Source organism: Habropoda laboriosa, unplaced genomic scaffold, assembly GCF_001263275.1.
Source record: "Habropoda laboriosa isolate 0110345459 unplaced genomic scaffold, ASM126327v1 scaffold207, whole genome shotgun sequence".
Lineage (NCBI taxonomy): Eukaryota > Metazoa > Arthropoda > Insecta > Hymenoptera > Apidae > Habropoda > Habropoda laboriosa.
The window spans coordinates 1,112,804-1,132,488 of record NW_017100397.1 but is presented as its reverse complement, the minus strand read 5'-3'; the positions used below and the strand labels follow the sequence as shown (position 1 = coordinate 1,132,488).

Below are 19,685 nucleotides of genomic sequence, written 5' to 3'. Positions count from 1 at the left end.
CCCCCACCCCACGGCTTGCAGGGCCCCAACGGCCGAAGAAGCGTATAAAGACGGGAAAAAGGGCAGAGGCCCAGACATTATCGTACCTAGCCATCGACGAGCGAACCAACGTCATTTCAATATCTGTCGTTTTAAGCTCCTTGTAATTCTTTACTCTTACACAAGGGACCCAAAAATTCGTGGACATTATATTCTGTGAAAAAATAAACCAGAGAAATTCATTACCGTTGAAAGTTTCCTCCGATCGAAATATCGGGGGAGAAAAAGGGTGGTAGGTACGTAATTGCCAAGGAAGAATAGAAGCCAAATGATCGCAGACATTCCACGAAGGAGATATTTTCTCTCCCTTTCTCTTTACCTGTCTCTGCTCGTTCGCGATCAAACGTCCCACGAATGATTTTCTTTTTCTATTCACCAGGGGAAGCCGCAAAAGCACTCCGCTTGATAGGCCACTGATCGCACGGTATCCTCGTATTGGCTTCCCCCGTCCTACCTTTCCTTCCACTGGTACATCTCTCTTGCAAATGGATCTTCAGAGAAACTGGATTCGCCGACGACAAGAAAGGAGACGCCGGATTGGATGTATGTACCAGCCTGATGGGCTCAACAGGCTTCCAGTCAGCTCCCATCGTGCTTAGAATTTGATAACCCTTGTATTCGATGATTGTCTCGATGAATTTTTCAACGGCCTTCACCTTTCGAACTTATGTGTATTTTACTTTGGAGGATAATTAAATGAATGTTGAATTAAAACGTAGCTAATAATTGTTAGTCAAATATAGTGAATCTTGATTTCAGTCTTTATGATACATTGGACGATTATTTTTATTACTGTTACTTCCTGAAAAAGAAAATTGCTTTCAATACTGCATGGATAATTGTTGTCAAAATATTTCACGTTTCAAAAGTTGCATTCTTTCAAACGTCTTTGAACAATCTCTTCAAACTGATTAAATTACCGTATCACCTACATGACGTAAAAAATAATTAAAACGTTCTATATAATTTTTACCATAGCTAGAACACTTTATAGAATTCAATAAGTAATTCTGGATGAATGTCAATGCAACTAAAGCAGTACATGCACTTCTCGGTATAACCGCACGATTTTATATTTTATAAAAAAAAAAATGTCTAATTATTCATTATATTAAAAAATTCTCAACGTAATAAAAAAATTCCCAAATATTATAAAATAGCAGGCTGTCTCCTAAATATACAGGATTCAATCATCATCGTCATCTGAAACGTACTATACCCTATTTTCCAAGCTCATACTAATCGTACAGCTCCAGAAAACGCATAAACGCAGTCTACTTCGGTAGTGGTGGTGAGTAAATCCTCTGGCGCTCGTAAAAGTATCTCATATCGCGGCCTGCAACTCTTTTTCCTGGCTAGCTGAGAGCTTTTAATCGCGCTAGAGGACGAAGATGACGGAGCTAGCTCAAAGCGGACCACCCGAAACGAAATATAAACCGAGGTTCGCTCTTAATCCCAGCTCACGTGGGCAAGATCAAGAAATTAGCTCGAGATTTGTTCTGCATTTTTGCGGCGAAACGAAACCAGACACGTTCTTCTTTATCTGGATTTAGCTGCGAGCTCATCTTTTCTTTGCTTCTTTTTTTCAAGTCTGCTTGGATAAAAGTAGTCTTCGTTCGTTTCTTCCTTACAGACGCTGCTGAAAGTGAAAAATAATGTTAAAATGAACGGAAAGTGTCTTATAGATATGAATGTGGAAATAACGAGTACTGTAGCTCTCTATCTTTCGTCCATTCTCAAGAGAAAGTGACATTAATTCTATAAATATTATTTGTATCCACAGAAAGTATAAATATCAAGAAAATTCCGCTAATAATGTAGTATCGGGGCCTCCATACCCAAATAGGAAACCGAGAAAGGAGAATAGAGAGGGAGTGGTTGGTGTAGCGCGCAAAGCCTCAGCTTGGTAAGCCGAAGGTCTCGGGTTCGATTCCCGTTGGGTCCCTCAATATTTTTCCGTCGTCGGTTCCTACAAATGGGGGCTCGTCCGGGATGGAGGCACCTTACGGCTGCACGAAGCTAGGCGCTGTGAGATGAAAACATCTCGAGGGTTGCACGTCTCCCAAAAATGCGTTGTTTCGGCTGTGTGCCACTGTGTGGGGGAGTGTGCCCGAAAGTGTTGAGTTGTGTTGCACTGAGGACATTCGAGGGGTGAATGTCAGTTCAGGATGGCCGAGTGTACAAGTGTCAGTCAAATGTAGGGCCGATTCTCCAACTGGCAGTCAAACGGTAGGCCGACTCTATGTAATGTGTGACAGTGAACGTGTTAATAAGTAAATGTTGTTCAAATTATGTCGTGTTTGATGTCATTTTCATCAGAAAAATCTCATCAATATGTTAAGAAAAATTTCGGGATAAAAAAACGTAAAATTAAAAAAATTGGTATTTAAATCGCTTGGTTGCCTCGACTCACGTTTCATCCTTATCTTTCATTCGCTGTCCTTGTCTACGTTCGGTAAACTACAAAGGTAGGCGCGAAGCTCGAAAACGTAGTCCCTGACTCTACAAGTGTCAGGTTTAGCTTCCTTGTGGACTGACAATTGTGGAGAATTTACTGTATTGGGGCCTCCATACGCAAAAATAGGAAACCAGTACTGGACAATACACAGGGAGTGGTTAGCGTAGCGCGCAAAGCCGAAGGTCCCGGGTTCCATTCCCGTTGGGTCCCTCAATATTTTTCCGTTGTCGGTTTCTATAACAATTCAACTTTAATCCTATACTTCGCCCTTCTCTAGCTTTATAACTAAACATCTAACAGCCAACATTCACACGACACATTTTTGTCTCCTTTCTAGCCACCAAATTACACTGACAAAGTAGGGTAATACAAAGAGGCGAAATTTACGGTTCTTCTGACCTCTAAAATTTTAATCAGACGTATTTCTATGTACTCCACGGAACTAGCGAAGCGTAATTATCTAAAGTTGTAAAGGAAGCAAATAAGGCTTGCGAAACAAACTGTAATTACACAATACAAAATACAATAAAAAACTGCATAAACTTTCTTGATAAATCTCTTGAATACTCTACTTGCAACTTCGTCAGATGTCTCGTTAATTAATTACCCTGCACAAAGTGGAGCAATCAGAGAAGAAAAGGGAATAGAGGAACAGTAGGGTGAAATAAAGTTGCCAAAGCTAGATAGTCAACGTTAGTCGTCGCGTGATTTAAGATTGCGCGCCACGAGGGTGTCGTAATCGTCCGGAGCGATAAATGGAAAAGCACTCGGCACGAGGAGTCCATATTTTATTGCGTAATAAAATATAGCTCGACGGGGTCACCTGTCGACAATTTATTACGACGCTGCGAGGAAGCTTCTCGCGTGAAAAGCAGGTCAGACTGGGACACGTCACTCCATCCAGCGAGGTTGGAATTGCTCGAAACGTAGCAGAAGACGAATCTTCTCTATGAAATGTACGCTATGAATCTTTTCGAGCACAGTTCACTCATCTACCATCTAATAAATGAAAAATCTCTCAAACTAATTTCAACGTTACTGCAATGCTGTTATATTAAGGGATTCAGAATATTTCCATGTAAGACTTCTTTCAAAATAACAGATAACGGCGGGAAATATTTCGATCGAGAAATATTAACCCTAGAAAGACTAAGAGAGGGCTCGTCGAGACCACCAGTTAGAAGATATGTTATTTTTCTCATGTAGAAAATTTCCAAAGAATTATTTATTATCGCTTCTGTCTTCAAGATTGGTACTGAAGAAAAAGAACTGATAAATAGAAAAAAAATTATTGATAAATAAAACCAATTTGAAAATCAAGATTTTGTCGAAGTATTTCCCTTTAAAGAATTTTCTACCTATTATTTCAGAGCATATTTATACGCTTTTTGTGTTTGAAGGGTTAATCGCGAAGTTCTTGTAGGACTTCTTCTTATTTTCTTTTTTTTTTTTTTTTATCATTACAACATTCTCTTGGAAATGCAACTGGTCTGAATACAGATGGTCTACGTTTGAACAGTGACAAAAAGGCATAATTCGTCAGACACGAAGGGAAACGCATCCAACGCTGGCGCGGCAAAATGCAGGCAAGTAGTAGATGCCAGTCATTAGTCAGCCGCGGGAGACGCAGTTGAGAAGCTGGCAAACGGCCGCCACCACCGAGAACTTTCGTAATTTGACATAACAGATGCACCTGCTGAATTCGTAATACTTGGAGAGAGCCACCCGTCGGCCTCCTATCGGTTTCCGATACCCAAATCCTGTCATTAAACCTAACGACGACGTATATTGAATTACACCAAGGGCCGATTGTTCGCGAAGACCCGAAACTGCTACGATCTTGCTCGTGTCCTAGCCTGCAATACGGCTTTCCAGCTCCTTTAACTTTTCATTTTTAACTTGCTGAGCATGGCGAAGGTATTTCCCTATTTTACACATTCCTGAAGTCAGGGTGAGGAAAGCTATTATCTGTTCCCTCCTTTTTTTACCTTTCAGCGTTCTTGTGTAAGGAGAGAGCATACAATTTTTTATTCTTCACGTCTCTGGCTGAAGGAGAGAATTTATTTTCCATTCGTATGAGTTTTTGTTGCTTCTTGAGTGTTTGGATGGAGAGGAGAGTCTACATTTTCCTGAATTTTCTTTTTCCCCATTGTAGAATTTGCGGAAAGACCATTTCCCACATTTTAGATATTTATTTCTAGAGTCCTTGGATGCAAAGAGCACTTCCTGAAACCTGAATGAATCGTATTTCGCATTTTCCATATCCACAGACAGAAAGGAACTCAATTTTCCCTTTCTCGAAGTTTCTCCTCCCACTCCTAAGAATATTCCTATTCCAGAAAATTTCCAATAATTAATTTCTTTAATTTCGACAATTTTTAAAATCCCCTGCAATTTCTGTATCTTCTCCAGTGAAAGGAGGAATATATTTAACCTCATTTTCACTCGATAAAATCGAAGAAAAAGTGGAATGAGGTACGAGCGAAAAAACAACGGGGATTCGCGAACCCTGTGCTATCCTATTGGTAGTCGAGAACGCTACTCGCCACGCCATCGAAACTTTGATGACAGTGTTTCCTATTTCCTGCATATCTCGTATAACCAGAGAATTCAGCCGTATCCACCACGACCATTCCTGATAGCAGAGTTTTAATTATCTCGCGGGAACGAGTAATTACGCGAAACTAAACGTACACGTCGAAATTCAAGCTTAACGAAGCCGGAACGTCAGAGGAGAGATAAGAGAAGCTATGGCGTCGGTCATCGGTGGATATTGCGTCAAGAATGTGCGACAGCAACTTCCGACGTGGCTGGTGAATGTCGAACATTTCGTGCTGATATCAAATTTACTATGAACTCAACGCTGCGCTGTATTCCTTGGGAAATTGGTGAATACCCGAGACTAGAAATGTAGTTGTTCAACTTTCTTATGAAATTGGCGAACACACAGATCTGTAGTTTCTAAATTTTCAAAGTAAAACATTGTTTTCAGAAAATTCAACAAATCCTTCGTCAGAATATTAGAACAATTCCAAAAGTAATCATTTCGACAATTACACCAATCATCCCTTTTCTCCCTCACCAACGACGATAAATCAAGCATTCAGACTCCATTCAACATCGAACCAAAACAGATCACCAAGCAACTACCCCATGTAATCGTTGTATAGACTCGGTCAAAGGGATTATCGAGGTCGATCTCGAGGCCGAAAGAATCAACGGAGGCGCTCGATGAATTATCGATGGCCCGAGGCTGCCTCTTGCAAAATCGTTTTCCGCTGGAAAGAAGGATTCGATTCGCTGGTTGTTCGAGTTTCAGAAAAAAAAACGTCTCCCAACCGTGGACGCCATTGTTGCCACAATATCGACCACGCGTTTATCGAGGTTAATCTTCGAACCCCCGTGCTAATTCACCGGTAAATACCCGTATCGTTTCTTCGAGAACTGTCCAATTGTGACCGGGAATACCTGATTACGGAGAATCGAAGGTAAAGAAAGAAAGGATCAATTTCGTAAGGTAAATCGAAACGGTGGTTCTCGTAGAGGTGTATTTAATACGATTAAAGGGGATTAAAATAGTAGCTGCAATTGATTCCATTCAAATGTGCTTTAAACGAAATTTGTGAATTTGTCATTGTTTGGTGAATTTCAAGGAAACTGACACAATTTCCTATATACATATACTTATGTAGGATCCGAGGGAAAATTTTAGGGACCCAATGGGAATCGAACCCGCAACCTCCGTCACTACGACAAAAACATGCCATTTTTATTTTTTCTTGGTCTTGCTCCTATAGTTCCGTATGGAGACTCCAAACCCGCATATAAAAATAAATCACAGCTTATAAAATGATTTCAGTTGAACATTGATATTCAGTTTAATAATTTTATGAAATGCTTACCGGAATACTTGTTTCGATGAATGCAATACAGGCGATTCTTTAAGCTCCATGCTTTTTACGTTCAATTTTAGCATATCTGTGCCACTTATCAAAAGTATTATTTACATTTCTTTTCAGACGTGAATTTTCAGAAATATTTGCAAACTAATGTTCTTGAACCCATTGCACAATATTTTTAGTTGGCATCGTAAAGAAATGGCTAAAAATTTGTCTCCTCTTTCTAATTATTATTTACCATTACTATCTATTAGGTGTACAAATTAATTCGCGGCGATTAATCAGCTGTAACTTTACTTCGAATTGAATCTTTCTCCCCGTTGTGTTAGAGTCCTGAAGTTGCTTCTATTAGTAAAACGAAACACTGTCGGACTCGATGTGACTAATGTGAATAGACACTGCGTCCTTTTTGCATTTCAACTTAAAAAAAAAGTGCTCTTGAAGCGAAAGGCCTTTGGGATGGGAAATTCTGCCTCATACGTCTTATTCCCCAGACTATTATCTCTTTCGTTCACTTGAGCACCATCTAACCGATTCAAAATTCAAAACATACGAAGATGTCAATATAATAGCATTGCTGATTTTATACGTTCGAAGCCGCCATCATTTTTTCGAAAGGGAATTCGCCAACTGCCTGAGAAATGGAATAAATGTATAGCAAGTGATGGAGATTATTTCCAAGACTGAACTGTACTTTGGTTTTCTTCAAATAAATAACAAATCCACGAAACAAAGGGCACGAATTAATTTGTACACCTAATATATGTATATTGAACCCTTTAACCTGCAACAACGTGTCAGACTCGTGGCAGAGATTCTGGTGAAGATGTGACAAATATAGGTACATTAGTAAGAAAAATTAATTGTACTCCGAACTTTCGTTTTAATTTGTAAAATTGAGGATTCTTAAATGTAATTGACCTGTAACAGATTAGCTTCTGTTGTTTGATACAGTACTAAAGCATTAAATGGCTGACGCTTATATGCATAGTCAGAAAAGAAATCATAGGTTAAGGGGTTAAGAATATGAAAAAGTTTGAAAAAGAAAAGAGTAGCGTGGGACTTAGTTGGACATGTGATTTGGAAAGTGTATTTAAAATAATAATAATAAGAATTTATTAACAAAGGTAAAGACTAAAGTTAACTATAGACCACGCTGTTTCCACACTGAATTTCCCTCACACAATCTTTCTTTCCACGCTTTCAACTCAAAGTCTCCTCTCTTCCAAATTTTACCCCACACTGACTCTCATTCCACACACTTGGTTTTTTAAACATGCACCCTCTCCATTCTCTCCCGAACATTCACACTCCCACCACGCGCACACACACCCCTAGGTTTTTTCCGTAACGATTGAAACTAACTTAAAACTAACACGCTCCATCGAGGCCTCGCGAAAATGGTCTGTTCCCTACCTGAGCTTTTATTGCCCCCGCCGTTCGTTTCTTGGGAAACGAATGAACCTACGGTAGTGTATTTTTAACTCAATTTTGGAAAAAAGAAATCACCCCCAATTCTAGTTCAACACTTCCCAAAGTTGTCCCTTTTTTTATCTCTCCAAGTGGACGAACTTCTTGAGAAATCCATAATGGAGACACAGGGGCGATCTCCTTGAGCTTGGTAAACGCTGAAAGATGTCCATCGCCGCGTGTTTCAAAGGAAACCGAAACGCAGCCGCCGATTAAGTTACTCTGGCTTCCACGATCGCATGCTCCGTGCAGAATTACATTGTGCAGGACGGCTTGGTTACAATACTGGTTCATTGTGGGGCTTCAAGGCCTCATCATGAACGTATAGGATGGAAATCGAGGTAGCTAACGTAGATGCCCGGGCCAGAGCACACAGACGGACAGACAAACACACACATGCGCGCGCGCATAAGTATCGACGAGGGTGAATGGGTCGAGAACACAATGCACGCCATTCCCAGGCATCGAGGTCTCATTTCTAATCAGAATCCCAGTTTGCCTGGCTAATAGCACACCTGAAATCTGGCCACCTTGTCTTCCATCGCTTGTTACGTATCGCTGTAACACGATTAGTCGGCCAATTTTCACCATGCTACTACATACTCTACGTCGAGTGTTTCACCTGTTACTGTTGTTACTTTAACGGAAAAAAATTTCCACGTGTTACTTAGGAAAATATTGAGAGTAATTGAGAAAAAATTGAGAACTCTGAAAGTATTGAATTTTGTAAGAATTAGCATTCAGTACTTTCAAAGAATGTTGATCTTCAAGTTATGTTAATGTCATAAGAATTAAGACACCTATTATGTTCGTACAGAAAGTATTGCACGATTTAAATTACACTTCTTCACCAAAGTTAGTATCATATATCGGTAAAAATATACAGGACGTTTGCGCTATTAATTTCCATCGTTTTCCTACACCCATTTGTAAGAAAAATAGAAAAGGACAAAGTACGGAATTTCGAACTGAACTTTGGTCGTAGCCGGGACCAAATGCGGACGCTTAAGTGGGGAGGTGACTTTTGCGAATTTAACTAAACAAAAGAGAGGAGATGTGTCTGAGTGGGATACCGATATATCAAGTGTCAGTTGTTCACATTCAGGAGTCGATATCGAATCACTTTGTTTCACTCGGCACGCTCGAACTCCACTCTCGATGTCCCATTTCCAAGAATTGGAAATTGGCGGGGAACTGGCGGGGATAGCGACGGACGCTTATATGTGCACCTACTGTAATTGTTGCCTTGCAAAAAACAAAATTCTCCATTGACTGTTGCAGCTTGCAACAAAACGTATTATGGCGACGTGGGCAAAACCTACGACCTGGAGCTTCACCGACCGAAGGAGGATAAGGTGCCTTACATTTGCAAGCTCACCTTTAGCGCGCCGGGTGGCGAGCTGGGCGACATCGTTCAGGCAAGCCTCCGAATCTCTCATTATCCCCTTTTGTTTAAACAGAGACGCCACAGACACCGGTAACTCTGCTCCTAATTAACGTAAACCTCGAATGAGAATCGCCTGTTAATTAAACAACCGCGTATCTCGTGCAAATGGCCCGTTAACGCAGCAGCAAAATCGAAGCAACTCATTTATAAAAAAAGAAAACAGAAGAGATCTTTAATGCAGCAGAATGAAAGGTTCCTCTGGTGATCACGGTACGTTGCACGTTGGAAACACAGGCCAGGTAGAGAAACGTTGCTGTTTTTACTGGTCGAAAACAGTACTCTCTGGCTAGCAGAGGAACGGTGAGGGAGGGGGAGAAAAAATAAAAGGAGAATTCCAGGGGGGAAACAAGGCGAAACCGTGGCTACCGGACGAGCAAGAATTAACGGTGGAATTTTTAATAACGCAAATTGCCAGGTTAGCACGCTGTAGCTCTCTCGCTGGCCCCGAAAACTTTCGAACGAACAGATGGACCGTCGAAACTTTCTTCCGTTGCCAAATTTATTTATGCGCCGCCTGTTTGCTTCCCCTCCCCTCTCTCTCTCTCTTTCCGCTGCACGGTGTGTTTGCCGTTTTTATCAAAGGAACGCGGCCAGTGTTTCCAGGACCTCGTGATGACCGAGGGGAAATTGGATGAGTAGAACACTGAACGTTCCTGAAGGTTCCTTCTTTCGCTGAGAAAGAGACCAGGAAGGGAGTAATAGTGCTTTTGCCTGGAGAGAGTTTTAGTATCAACGAATCTGGTAATTTGGTGCTTCTGTAATGATATAGTGCGAGGGATGTTTTATGTTGAATGTCTGGGAGGTTAGTACAATTATTCGATAATTGAATTCTTCGTGAAATTCTAAGTTAATTATAAATCTACAAATGCAATCACTGTGTAGAATATTGTAATTTTCAATTTAGATCAGAATTTACCCTCTCGTGCACTCTAATATCGTCAACTAGTAGAGTATCAGAATATTGTCGGTCAAAGTGATGACTCAAATTACGATAATTTTCACTATAGCTTTACTAGAAGCCTTTGACAATGAAGTTGAAAAAGAAGACGAAATTGATTTTCTTTTCTTTTTCTTCAAACATGTTTCTTTTCCACATCTAACACTCGATACTTGTTCACTCGCTATAAACATTCACACGAAATTCCCATTCCCATAATGTTCCCTCGTAAAATAAATAAATCGATAAACTTTTGGCCAGTGAAAGTGCAAGTTTCTCTCAGATAAAGTAAGGAAAACATTAGGTTTACTAAATAATTCCCCGCCGTTGAACGTGTGGCGAGTAACACGTGGCTTCTTTCGATTGCAGTTGACGTTCGACAGCTTCACCCTGGGGAAATTCGTGTCGTTCACCGCGGAGGGCTGTCCGGATGGTTCGCTGCAAATTTCGGAGGCCCAGCGACCGGACGTCGGAGGCCTCTGGTGTGGAACATCCTTGGGTCCCGCGATCTACTACAGTGAGACACCAACAGTCTCCATCACGCTGAAGCTACTCAGGCTCAGCAAGGATCAGACGGCATTCAATTTCGACTTCAGGATGGCGTACAAGATGATCAAGAAGTCAGACGCCGTGGTACGCTACGGGAATCCGTTCGTCGGTGGGTATTCTTCAGCTGGATCCTATTTCAGGATCATTTGTTTCCCCCTTTCGCCACGGGGAGATCAGCAGAATCTTCTTGGAAATAGCACCTTCCAGTTTCCATTGAAAAGTCTGTCGATTGAAATTCTCGAGCAGAAAGTTAAAAAGGTTCCTACGAGGAAACTACCGATATTGATGAAATGAGCCGTTTTAAGTGGTATAAGTCCATTTTTGGAAAAAAAATGAGTCAACGGTAGTTTTAGTCAGATAAAAAAAAAAATATTGGACTTGTACCACTTTCAAAAACAGCGGCTCATATGGCAGTACTCAAAAGAATATTCGACACGTAGGTATATCTTTTTATCGGCAATCGTCCACACCCGAGTAGCCAGAATCACCCTAAAAAATTAGGATAGTACCTAAACATTTCAATATCGCGATTTAATATCTCGAAAATGATCAGAGATAGAGAAATGGTGTGAATTAACGAATTTTGTATTTTTCGACAGCAAATTTGACTACGTAAACTGATTTAAAGGAAGTCCATTTCGTTTCATGCAAACGTACTTTTTAGGAAAATACAAGCTTACAAAAATACCACAGAAGGTAGATGATGAATCTAAAAAATGTTTTTAGAAACGAAAATAGAAAAGCCAACAAAATGTACAGAATTTTAAAAAATCGTTTATAAAACGAAGATATGAAACTGGTAAAATATACCAGGCGGTGATACGCAGAATTCAAAAAATGCTTCAAAAAGCTCAAAATATTTTTCTGCTGTCAACAAATTAAAATTCCTTTTTCAGCGATAACGCAGACGACAGGGACGCCAGCATCAACGGAATCAAGCGTGTCGACGTCGTCCAGCGAGTACGCGAATAGCTCGATAGCGATGCCTGTACAAATGGTGGATCAACAGCAATCGAGCACCGCGAAACCAGGCACAGAGCAATACCTCGGGGACCTGATATCCGGCACCTACTGTTCCCGCATATTCAGCGACTGCGACCGGAAGAAGTGCAGGCTACAGTCGCCTAACTTTCCCGGATTGTACCCGCGCAATCTCACCTGCTACTATGCGGTAAATCCTATGGGAACGTTCCCTCTCTCGTGGAAAATTCTCGTGTAAACCTGTATCTTAAGCGAGGACCACTTAAGGATAACACAATTTAGCGGTCATATGAATTTCGTTCTTGAAAGTGGGTTTTCTTTTTTCAATTAATTCTTTTAATACGGAGAAGGGATATATCTTGAGTTTTTTGCGACGATAATTTGAAAATACTTGGGAATAGTATGGAGACTAATAATTTGGGAACGTAGAGTAACACTAAATAGATAGTAATTGGAGAAGTTCAATAATAATATAAAAATAGTAGTGAGGTGGGTGAGGAACGTCGTTACACTGTTTTCATCTCAATTGTTAAAGTATAAGTGTATGGTCGCATAGGCGTACAATTTGTCCGGAATAAACAATCGTTTACGTTGTTGATTGTCCCGGTTCGGCGGCGGGTACGTCGCGATGGTCGGTAAAGGAACAAACTGTCCAGAGGTGTAGGCGTACTGGGTTTTTATATTGTTAGGACAGGGAGACAGGAGTAGAGATAGATAAAGACAGTAGTGGAGTAAGTGGTGGAAACGGAAAATTCGTTCGTCCTCGTGCGAACCTGGATGCCACATGTGCGCTTCTTAGGCTACTCGAGGACGAAGGCAAAGTCTCAACCCGGGGAGAGACAAAAGAACGGAAACTAAAATCTGAAGGAGGGGGAAAAGAGAAACTTCGCGTGGAAGAATAGGACGACATTCGGTAAGGGTTTGTTGACGACGACGTACCCGCCACAGTACTTTAGAGATGACATTGAAGGATAATGAAAATGCGTGTTACTGGGTTCAGCAATGTACCCACGCAGTAGTCCGGTGAAGTGTTTATTGATACAAGACTGGCCTCCTGTCGTCTCGCCTTTTTCCAACTAACTTTTCGTCGCCTTGTTAGTTTTCCTGATTGGCTAACCCGTCGCATCGATGTTAGCCAATCAGGTAATTTTCTTACAAGTCGCTGCGTGTCCCTTGCGCCCTTGGCGCGCTTTTTTCGGGACCGCGGTGCGACTTGGCGGAGAGGTGTATTCCACATTCAGCGACACAGGTACTCGTAACGTGTCCGGTCGTGGCCTCTGGGCCTCGTACGGCGGACCTTTCGGAAACCCTTGGTTTCTGACGCGGCAATTTACTATTGAGGCCATCGAAGAAAGTTTCTACGCGGACATGCATTGTCGGAATTCTAGAAATCAAATAAACTAAAACGGTTTCCTCAAAAAGCGTCATGAACCGTGCTGGTCGTCTCCACGCCAAATGTTATTTCCCCGGGTATTGTAGCTGGTCGCTACAACATAATAAAATATTCAACGAGAGTTTGATTCCACTGTTATTAATTCTGAAAATTTTGGGACACATTTTGTTTAATCTTGTGGAAATTGCACAATTTTGGAGATTCATGGATTTACAAGAAATATTTGGAAAATTTATTTGCTTCAATAATGGTACAGTGAAAATCGATACTCGTATGTCTGGTCAAATTTTTGTACATGATATTCTGTGGGAAATGTGGAATATAGATAAATTGGAATCTCTATTTTTTGAAGGTAATAAAATGTGAAGGGGATGACAGAATATTTCACATAGAAAGTAAATAACTTTAATAAATAATCCTTTCAACGACCATTAGCTAATGGAAAAGTTAATATAGAAGATATTTACCATTCTGAAAGATTCATTCTTCTCGTACGCTACTCTTCGTGGATTTGAAGAACGATTAGGCGAAGGAACAAATGCTAAGAGTTATTTTCCACGCGCTGGAAAGGCCGAGATCATAAATCGTCGGCGAATAGCGACGATTCCGTGGACCAAGGGCTTTCTTACCGGGCTATTTGAAAATTTATGCACCTGTCCAGTGGAAGAATGAAATTCGAGCGCAAGTGGATGCCGGGAAATGGCTCGGTTTCTGGTGTTTACGTAACTCTCGGATGCACCATGAATTTCCCTCACATTTTCCAACTATGACTTTTCAAAGTTATTCTCTGAAAACCACCTTAGAAAAGAAACTTTTCAGGAATTCTCGGAAAAGTATTCTTCATATTCCGTATTGTTAATAAAAATATAAAATGGAATAGTATTGGTAAGCTTTAGCAGGGGAAAAAATCGTTCTGGTAAGAGGAGTACGAAAATATAGAGATCAGTGGGTAAGAATCTGGCTAGCGAAGTGTAGGGCAGTACCGGCCACTCTAAGTTTCTGTACTATAACTTGGGCTAAATAAGCTAAAGAAAGTAATTTGTAGTACAAAGGGTGCTTAATAAAAGGGGACAAATCGTTTTTCTTAAATTTTCTCACAAAGATAAATAATTCGTAGAAATGGAAAAGTTGTAATTTGTAGCGAACGAAAAATTGTCGTACAGTACCGGGCAGCTACTTAGTAGATTTTAAGGTCTGAGTAATAAATAACGTTAGTAAAAATCATTTAAAAGTAGAATAGATCTTTTATTTAGGCACGTCTACAAATATCACAGGTAAAGTGATCGATATTTTCTTGATCTCCACGTGAGCCCAACCGTTGCATTTGATGCACTGCACCCAATCTTCGTTAAAGGGTTCTTTACAAATGATGCACTCACTGATTTGTTCGTCAATACCTAGGTTCCTCCTTCGTGAGCTATGTTTTTTCTTATTTATCTCTTCTTGTAACTTCCTTCCTCTCTTGATTTTTTCATTTTTCTTTAGTATTTTCTCAGCTTTTCTTGTTTTTGCTTTCAATTTTTTCTCATTAACCGGTTTCTTTTTTTCCTGAACATCTTCTATAAAAGACACCTATGTTAGACACCTGAAATATTATTTGCATGACTGATGTTTTTAACAATTTTCGTAAAATCAGAAGATACGCTTGCTCATTTCGGACATTTTTTCTGTAGAAAAGCAGAGAAGAAAAACCTAGCGACTTGAATTGTAAGAAAAAATTTTTTTTAAATTTGGCCGGTACTGCACGACAAGCACGTGGAAAAACTTTTAGGTTTAATGCATAATATACAAAGCAAATTGCACAAACCGGGGCATTTGTGTATACCTAATAGTCTAAAAATAATGTACATACTGTAACAAAATTATTTAATTACTTGAAAAGTTAGAAATCAGCTATGAAAAGTTCACACCAGCGTAAACGTTGAACGTCTTAGAACTCTGGTAATACTGAAGAAACAAGAACGTCGCTGGAATACGTTGCTCAGGGCTATAGTATTTATTTGTTTATCCATCAATAGTGCAGTCAACTAACAGTATAAGCGAGATCTAGCTTTGGCCGGTACTGCACGACTCTCCCCTATAGGACGTTTGGCTGCCGCGAAATTTTAGCTAAGAATATGATTCGAATCTCACCGGAGTTGTTCCGATTTTTTTTCAAATTTGACTACTCTGTCGCGGTTGGAATTGGAAAAGGCTCATTTTGGAGCAATTTCCAACTTTATCCAAAATAAAAATGAGGTTTTGTGGTTCCTGATAGGTTTCTTTCGAATTGTTAATAATATTAGATATTGAATGTCCAATTCTTCTTGTATCTTCCGCAGAAAATGCATTCGGAAAAAAGTTCGTATGGTGATTCGCTTAGACAAACACACCAAGTTCCTTAATAATGCATTCGAACGAATACTGGCGGAGGAGGATGCATTAAAGGAAACAGTGGAAAAATTCCTTTATCCAACAAAGCGGAAGAATACCCTGAATACAGGGTATTTTATATTCTGGAATACATCCAAAATTGAACCAATAAAAAATCCAATCACCAATTTATCCACAAAATCCCACAGGATCCACTGTACAACTTCCACCCAAAATATTCAATCTACATACCAAGATGTTGAAATCTACCAACTCTTCGGAGCTGCAAATCCGCAGATTTTCACGCGGCAATTGAGAAGAGGCGACTGAAATCCCTTGTTCCTCTAATGAATATTAACAAAGCTCTTCGCTGCTCGAGCTTTAGACAGAGACGGCAGACGTTACTGACATTAAAACGTTCCCCTCGACACGCAAAACAGAACCGGTAATCCGAGAAGCCGTATTTCACCGCGAAATCGCGGCGGTCCGAGCAAATTGAACGGGTCGATGCATAGTCAGAACGAAAGAGAGAGAGAAAGAGAGACAGAGTGGTGTATCGGTTCTAAACGAAGCAGAGGAAGGATCCCTCTGGTTAGCATTCCGACGAAAATTTACGAGGTAACCTCACAAGGCCACGGCCCGTGGACCATTATTCTCCGCTTGTGTGGCCACGCTAAACTCGACTTCGAAGCGCCTAAATACACTTCGATACGACGCGATGGTTGAAATTTCGCAAGTTTTTCGACGGCAATCAGAATAATGAAAAATTCCCTCGGACGGTTAAAGAGGCGTGCGTTAAACTCAAAATGGGGAAGAAGAAATGAAACAGGGACATAAAATAAAATGGTCGTGTTCGGAGGGACACATCTTGCGCGGGAAGCGACTAAAGTCGTTTTGCGCGGATTATTGGTGGCTTTTGTAATGTTTTTACAATAAGATCGGATACACATGAGTACTAGGTCGACGCCCGTATATTTCAACATTAAAACGTGCGAATCTTGCAGAAAATACAGTAACTTGGAAAAATATTATTAATGAAATAATAACAAGTTTATTAGTAGGGAGCTGAATTAATGATCAGTTGATAATAATGATATTTCATAAAAATGATATAAATAAAAGTGGATTTTAAAATGGACAATCATCTGGAATTTGCTGAAATGGAAAGTGAAAGAAGCACAAGTAAAAACTGGTCGAAGCTGGTCTTTTTATTCCATTCTTAATTTTTAAAGAGAAACTAAAAGTTTTATTTAAAAAGAAACCTACAGTTCAAAAACTACAGCTATTTTTTGCAGAAGTAATTTTGCGTACGAATTGTAAAAAATCGCCCGCTAGCCGGTGAGAGTTTGGCGGCAAAGCACCCGCGCAAGATGTGTTAAGATTATGTGATTGGTGTGGGGAAGAAGGTCATAAAAAATAGAAGACACAGGATGTCGTTTGTTCCACGCACAATGGCCTGTAAACGTTCGATTATGTCTGTGCAGGGGATCGGAGATGGGCAATTATGGGGGTGCTTTGATCGAGAAATAATTCGATTTGACACGCTTCTTTGGATATACAGTCGGTTCAGTTAATTCTGGTATTTTGTATTTCACTGGTAATTAACAAATCTCCCTTAACTCTTCATATTCGAAGATTTCTTCACAGAAGAAGTTCATTCACTCGTACGAAACATAACACTGCACAAAGTTGAACATTAACTCTTTCAAGCCACTAAGAGAGAAGTTTATATCGTACAATCTGAAAAAGACAGATACACAGATAATGCAGAATAAATATATACAGTTCTAAAGGCATGAAACGTGACAAAACTCGTTCTAATATCAAATTTCACGTGTAATCATGTGACACAGGTGAGGCAGCACGATGTGCCTCCAGGGAAGCACGCCTTAATTTCGGTGAGACAGCCTCGGGGTCAATTGGTGGCCATAAGAGCGAGGCCAGCCACTCGGGTGGAATCATCGCCTCCCGAGCTTCGCCTCTGGAAGGACTGCGACGTGGTTCAGGTACGTGGACTCACGAAAATTTCACGAATCGATGTATAAACGACGGCGTGTGTGATTATGGTATCGATGGAGCCGAACGATCGTTAGATAGTATGGTAATTTCAGCGAGTGTGCTTGTTCTTAAATCACGACACCCTTCGGCGAATTTATCGACCCGATGGAAGAGACCTGGCTATATTCGCAATCGCCTAGTTGTGTGGTCTGAATTGATAAGCGTAATTTATTGCCGGACCATGGGGACCCCGTGAGGCGAGATGAGCAAGATAGTGTAAACGAAATGGCAGCGAAAGTTTAAGAACGCATTTTCGAAGCTGTTAGCGAGACGATTATATCCTTTTACTGGTTTATTGTCTCTGTTAATTTTGTCCTTTGTATTTCATTAATTTCTGAATACTTTTCCTTGGTATTGTTGCAAATTTGGTTGTTAGTTGATTTTACACGCTTGCTTTGCAGTATGTATATTTTTCTAAATGTAGTATTTTTCTATTAGCTGTACCAATATAAGTATGTTCACGAATTGTTACTTCTATTAGCAAAACGTTCACGAGTATACTGGACAAATTAACACCAATGAATTTAATTCATTCGACGTATTTTTCCATATTGAATCCGCCACGTTCAAATTCTGCCAGTGATAGTATTATGTAAGAGAAAAACCAGTCAGGATAACGGTGGTGGGCGGTTAAACAGAGTGAATCCTTGTATTTCGAACTATACTGTACGAGTGCTGATACAATTCTATCTTTCCTGAAAAACCTAGTCAAGAGGACCCCCTTGACAATATGGCCTTTCTTAGCCTTGAGGCAGAACTATCCCTAGGAGGGGGAAACGCAGCAGAAGACTGCACATGGCCCACTCAAGCCTTCGCTTTTTGGACTTTTCTAACAATTATTTGCTGACACCTTGTACGTTACTGTTTCCTTGAAACGAATAATTCATTAGCCATTGGTACACCCATTTAATTCATTCGACGTATTTTTCCATATTGAATCCGCCACGTTCAAATTCTGCCAGTGATAGAATTATTTGCTGACACCTTGTACGTTACTGTTTCCTTGAAACGAATAATTCATTACCCATTGGTACACCCTCTCGAGGGTAAATTCTCTTACCCTCGCTAAACGTGTTAGATTTATCGGTCAGTTGGATATAACAGAAATTAATCTAACGCCTTACTAGGAAGTATATATTACTTTTGTATACGTTCGGAGAAATCCGTTTAACTTTACCGCCTCTGTTTAGTAAAGATCTAAATGTTTATGATACGTGACAAAAGGCCCTTCGGTCCCAAGCGGGGTCGTAGGCAATATACAGTGCCTCAGTCCGTAGACAGTGCTCTTACCATCAAGTAGAAAAGCGAACCTTCCTTGTGTCTAATAAAAGTTTATAGATTAAAATAAGGATTATTAATTATTTAACAACCGGTAACTCCCATAATCCAATAAAACGCACCTGCTAAAATATTCATGCAAACGTTCTTACAATTAGTTAATTTCCAAAAAGACAGACTCGAACCCTAATTTCGAAAGTATGCAATGTAAGCACCACTCGAAAACAAAGAATTAAAGTCAGGATAGTGCGGTATCCCAAAAATAACTTATTCTGTATTTAAGCGATTCTTAAGGTTTCCGGCGTCCGTCTCGCTCGACGGCTATTTCCAGAATGTCCTTTCCGCGTCGTATCCCACGTTGCTCCGAAAAAACGTTGGAGCCCCCTCGTTCGACTTTCCGGGGAAAGGGCTTAGTTTATGGCACCCTCAGGTACCCGCGCGCTTTCTCTTCCTGGGTGACAAAGTCCAGGCCACCACTTCGCCGCCGGAATCTCGCATTTCTTACAGCAATCTCAATTAATTTTCACACAGTACAGACTATTAGAAAAAAATCCACCAAGCACATCTTCACTCCCTGAGTTTCGAAATTCCCTCAATTTCACTGGAAGAACTGTACAAACTTCGAACCACAAGGTCGATACTAATTAATCTATCCTGTTTGCGAAGTTTCTCTGTACAAAGTAAGACGAAGGTGAAGAAGAAGAACAGCGTAAAGGCTCCATCGATTTCTTTCTCTGCGAGGCGTCGTTTGTTAGAGGCGGTGGTTCTCGCAACGGTGCAAATAGAATTAGAAAGTAGAAAGAAAGGTTACATTTCCCCGCAGG

At 40.4% G+C, this 19,685-nt stretch overlaps 1 protein-coding gene across 1 annotated transcript in view; it reads left to right on the top strand.

Moving 5' to 3' along the window:
* The window catches only part of LOC108575121, a 67,419-nt gene that overhangs the window by 32,808 nt on the left and 14,926 nt on the right, over positions 1 to 19,685 (top strand). The window contains exons 3-6 of the mRNA XM_017937839.1: positions 9,148 to 9,284; positions 10,620 to 10,908; positions 11,696 to 11,970; positions 17,379 to 17,531. Coding sequence (XP_017793328.1) covers positions 9,148 to 9,284; positions 10,620 to 10,908; positions 11,696 to 11,970; positions 17,379 to 17,531 — 854 coding nt within the window. The remainder of the gene's footprint in view (positions 1 to 9,147; positions 9,285 to 10,619; positions 10,909 to 11,695; positions 11,971 to 17,378; positions 17,532 to 19,685) is intronic.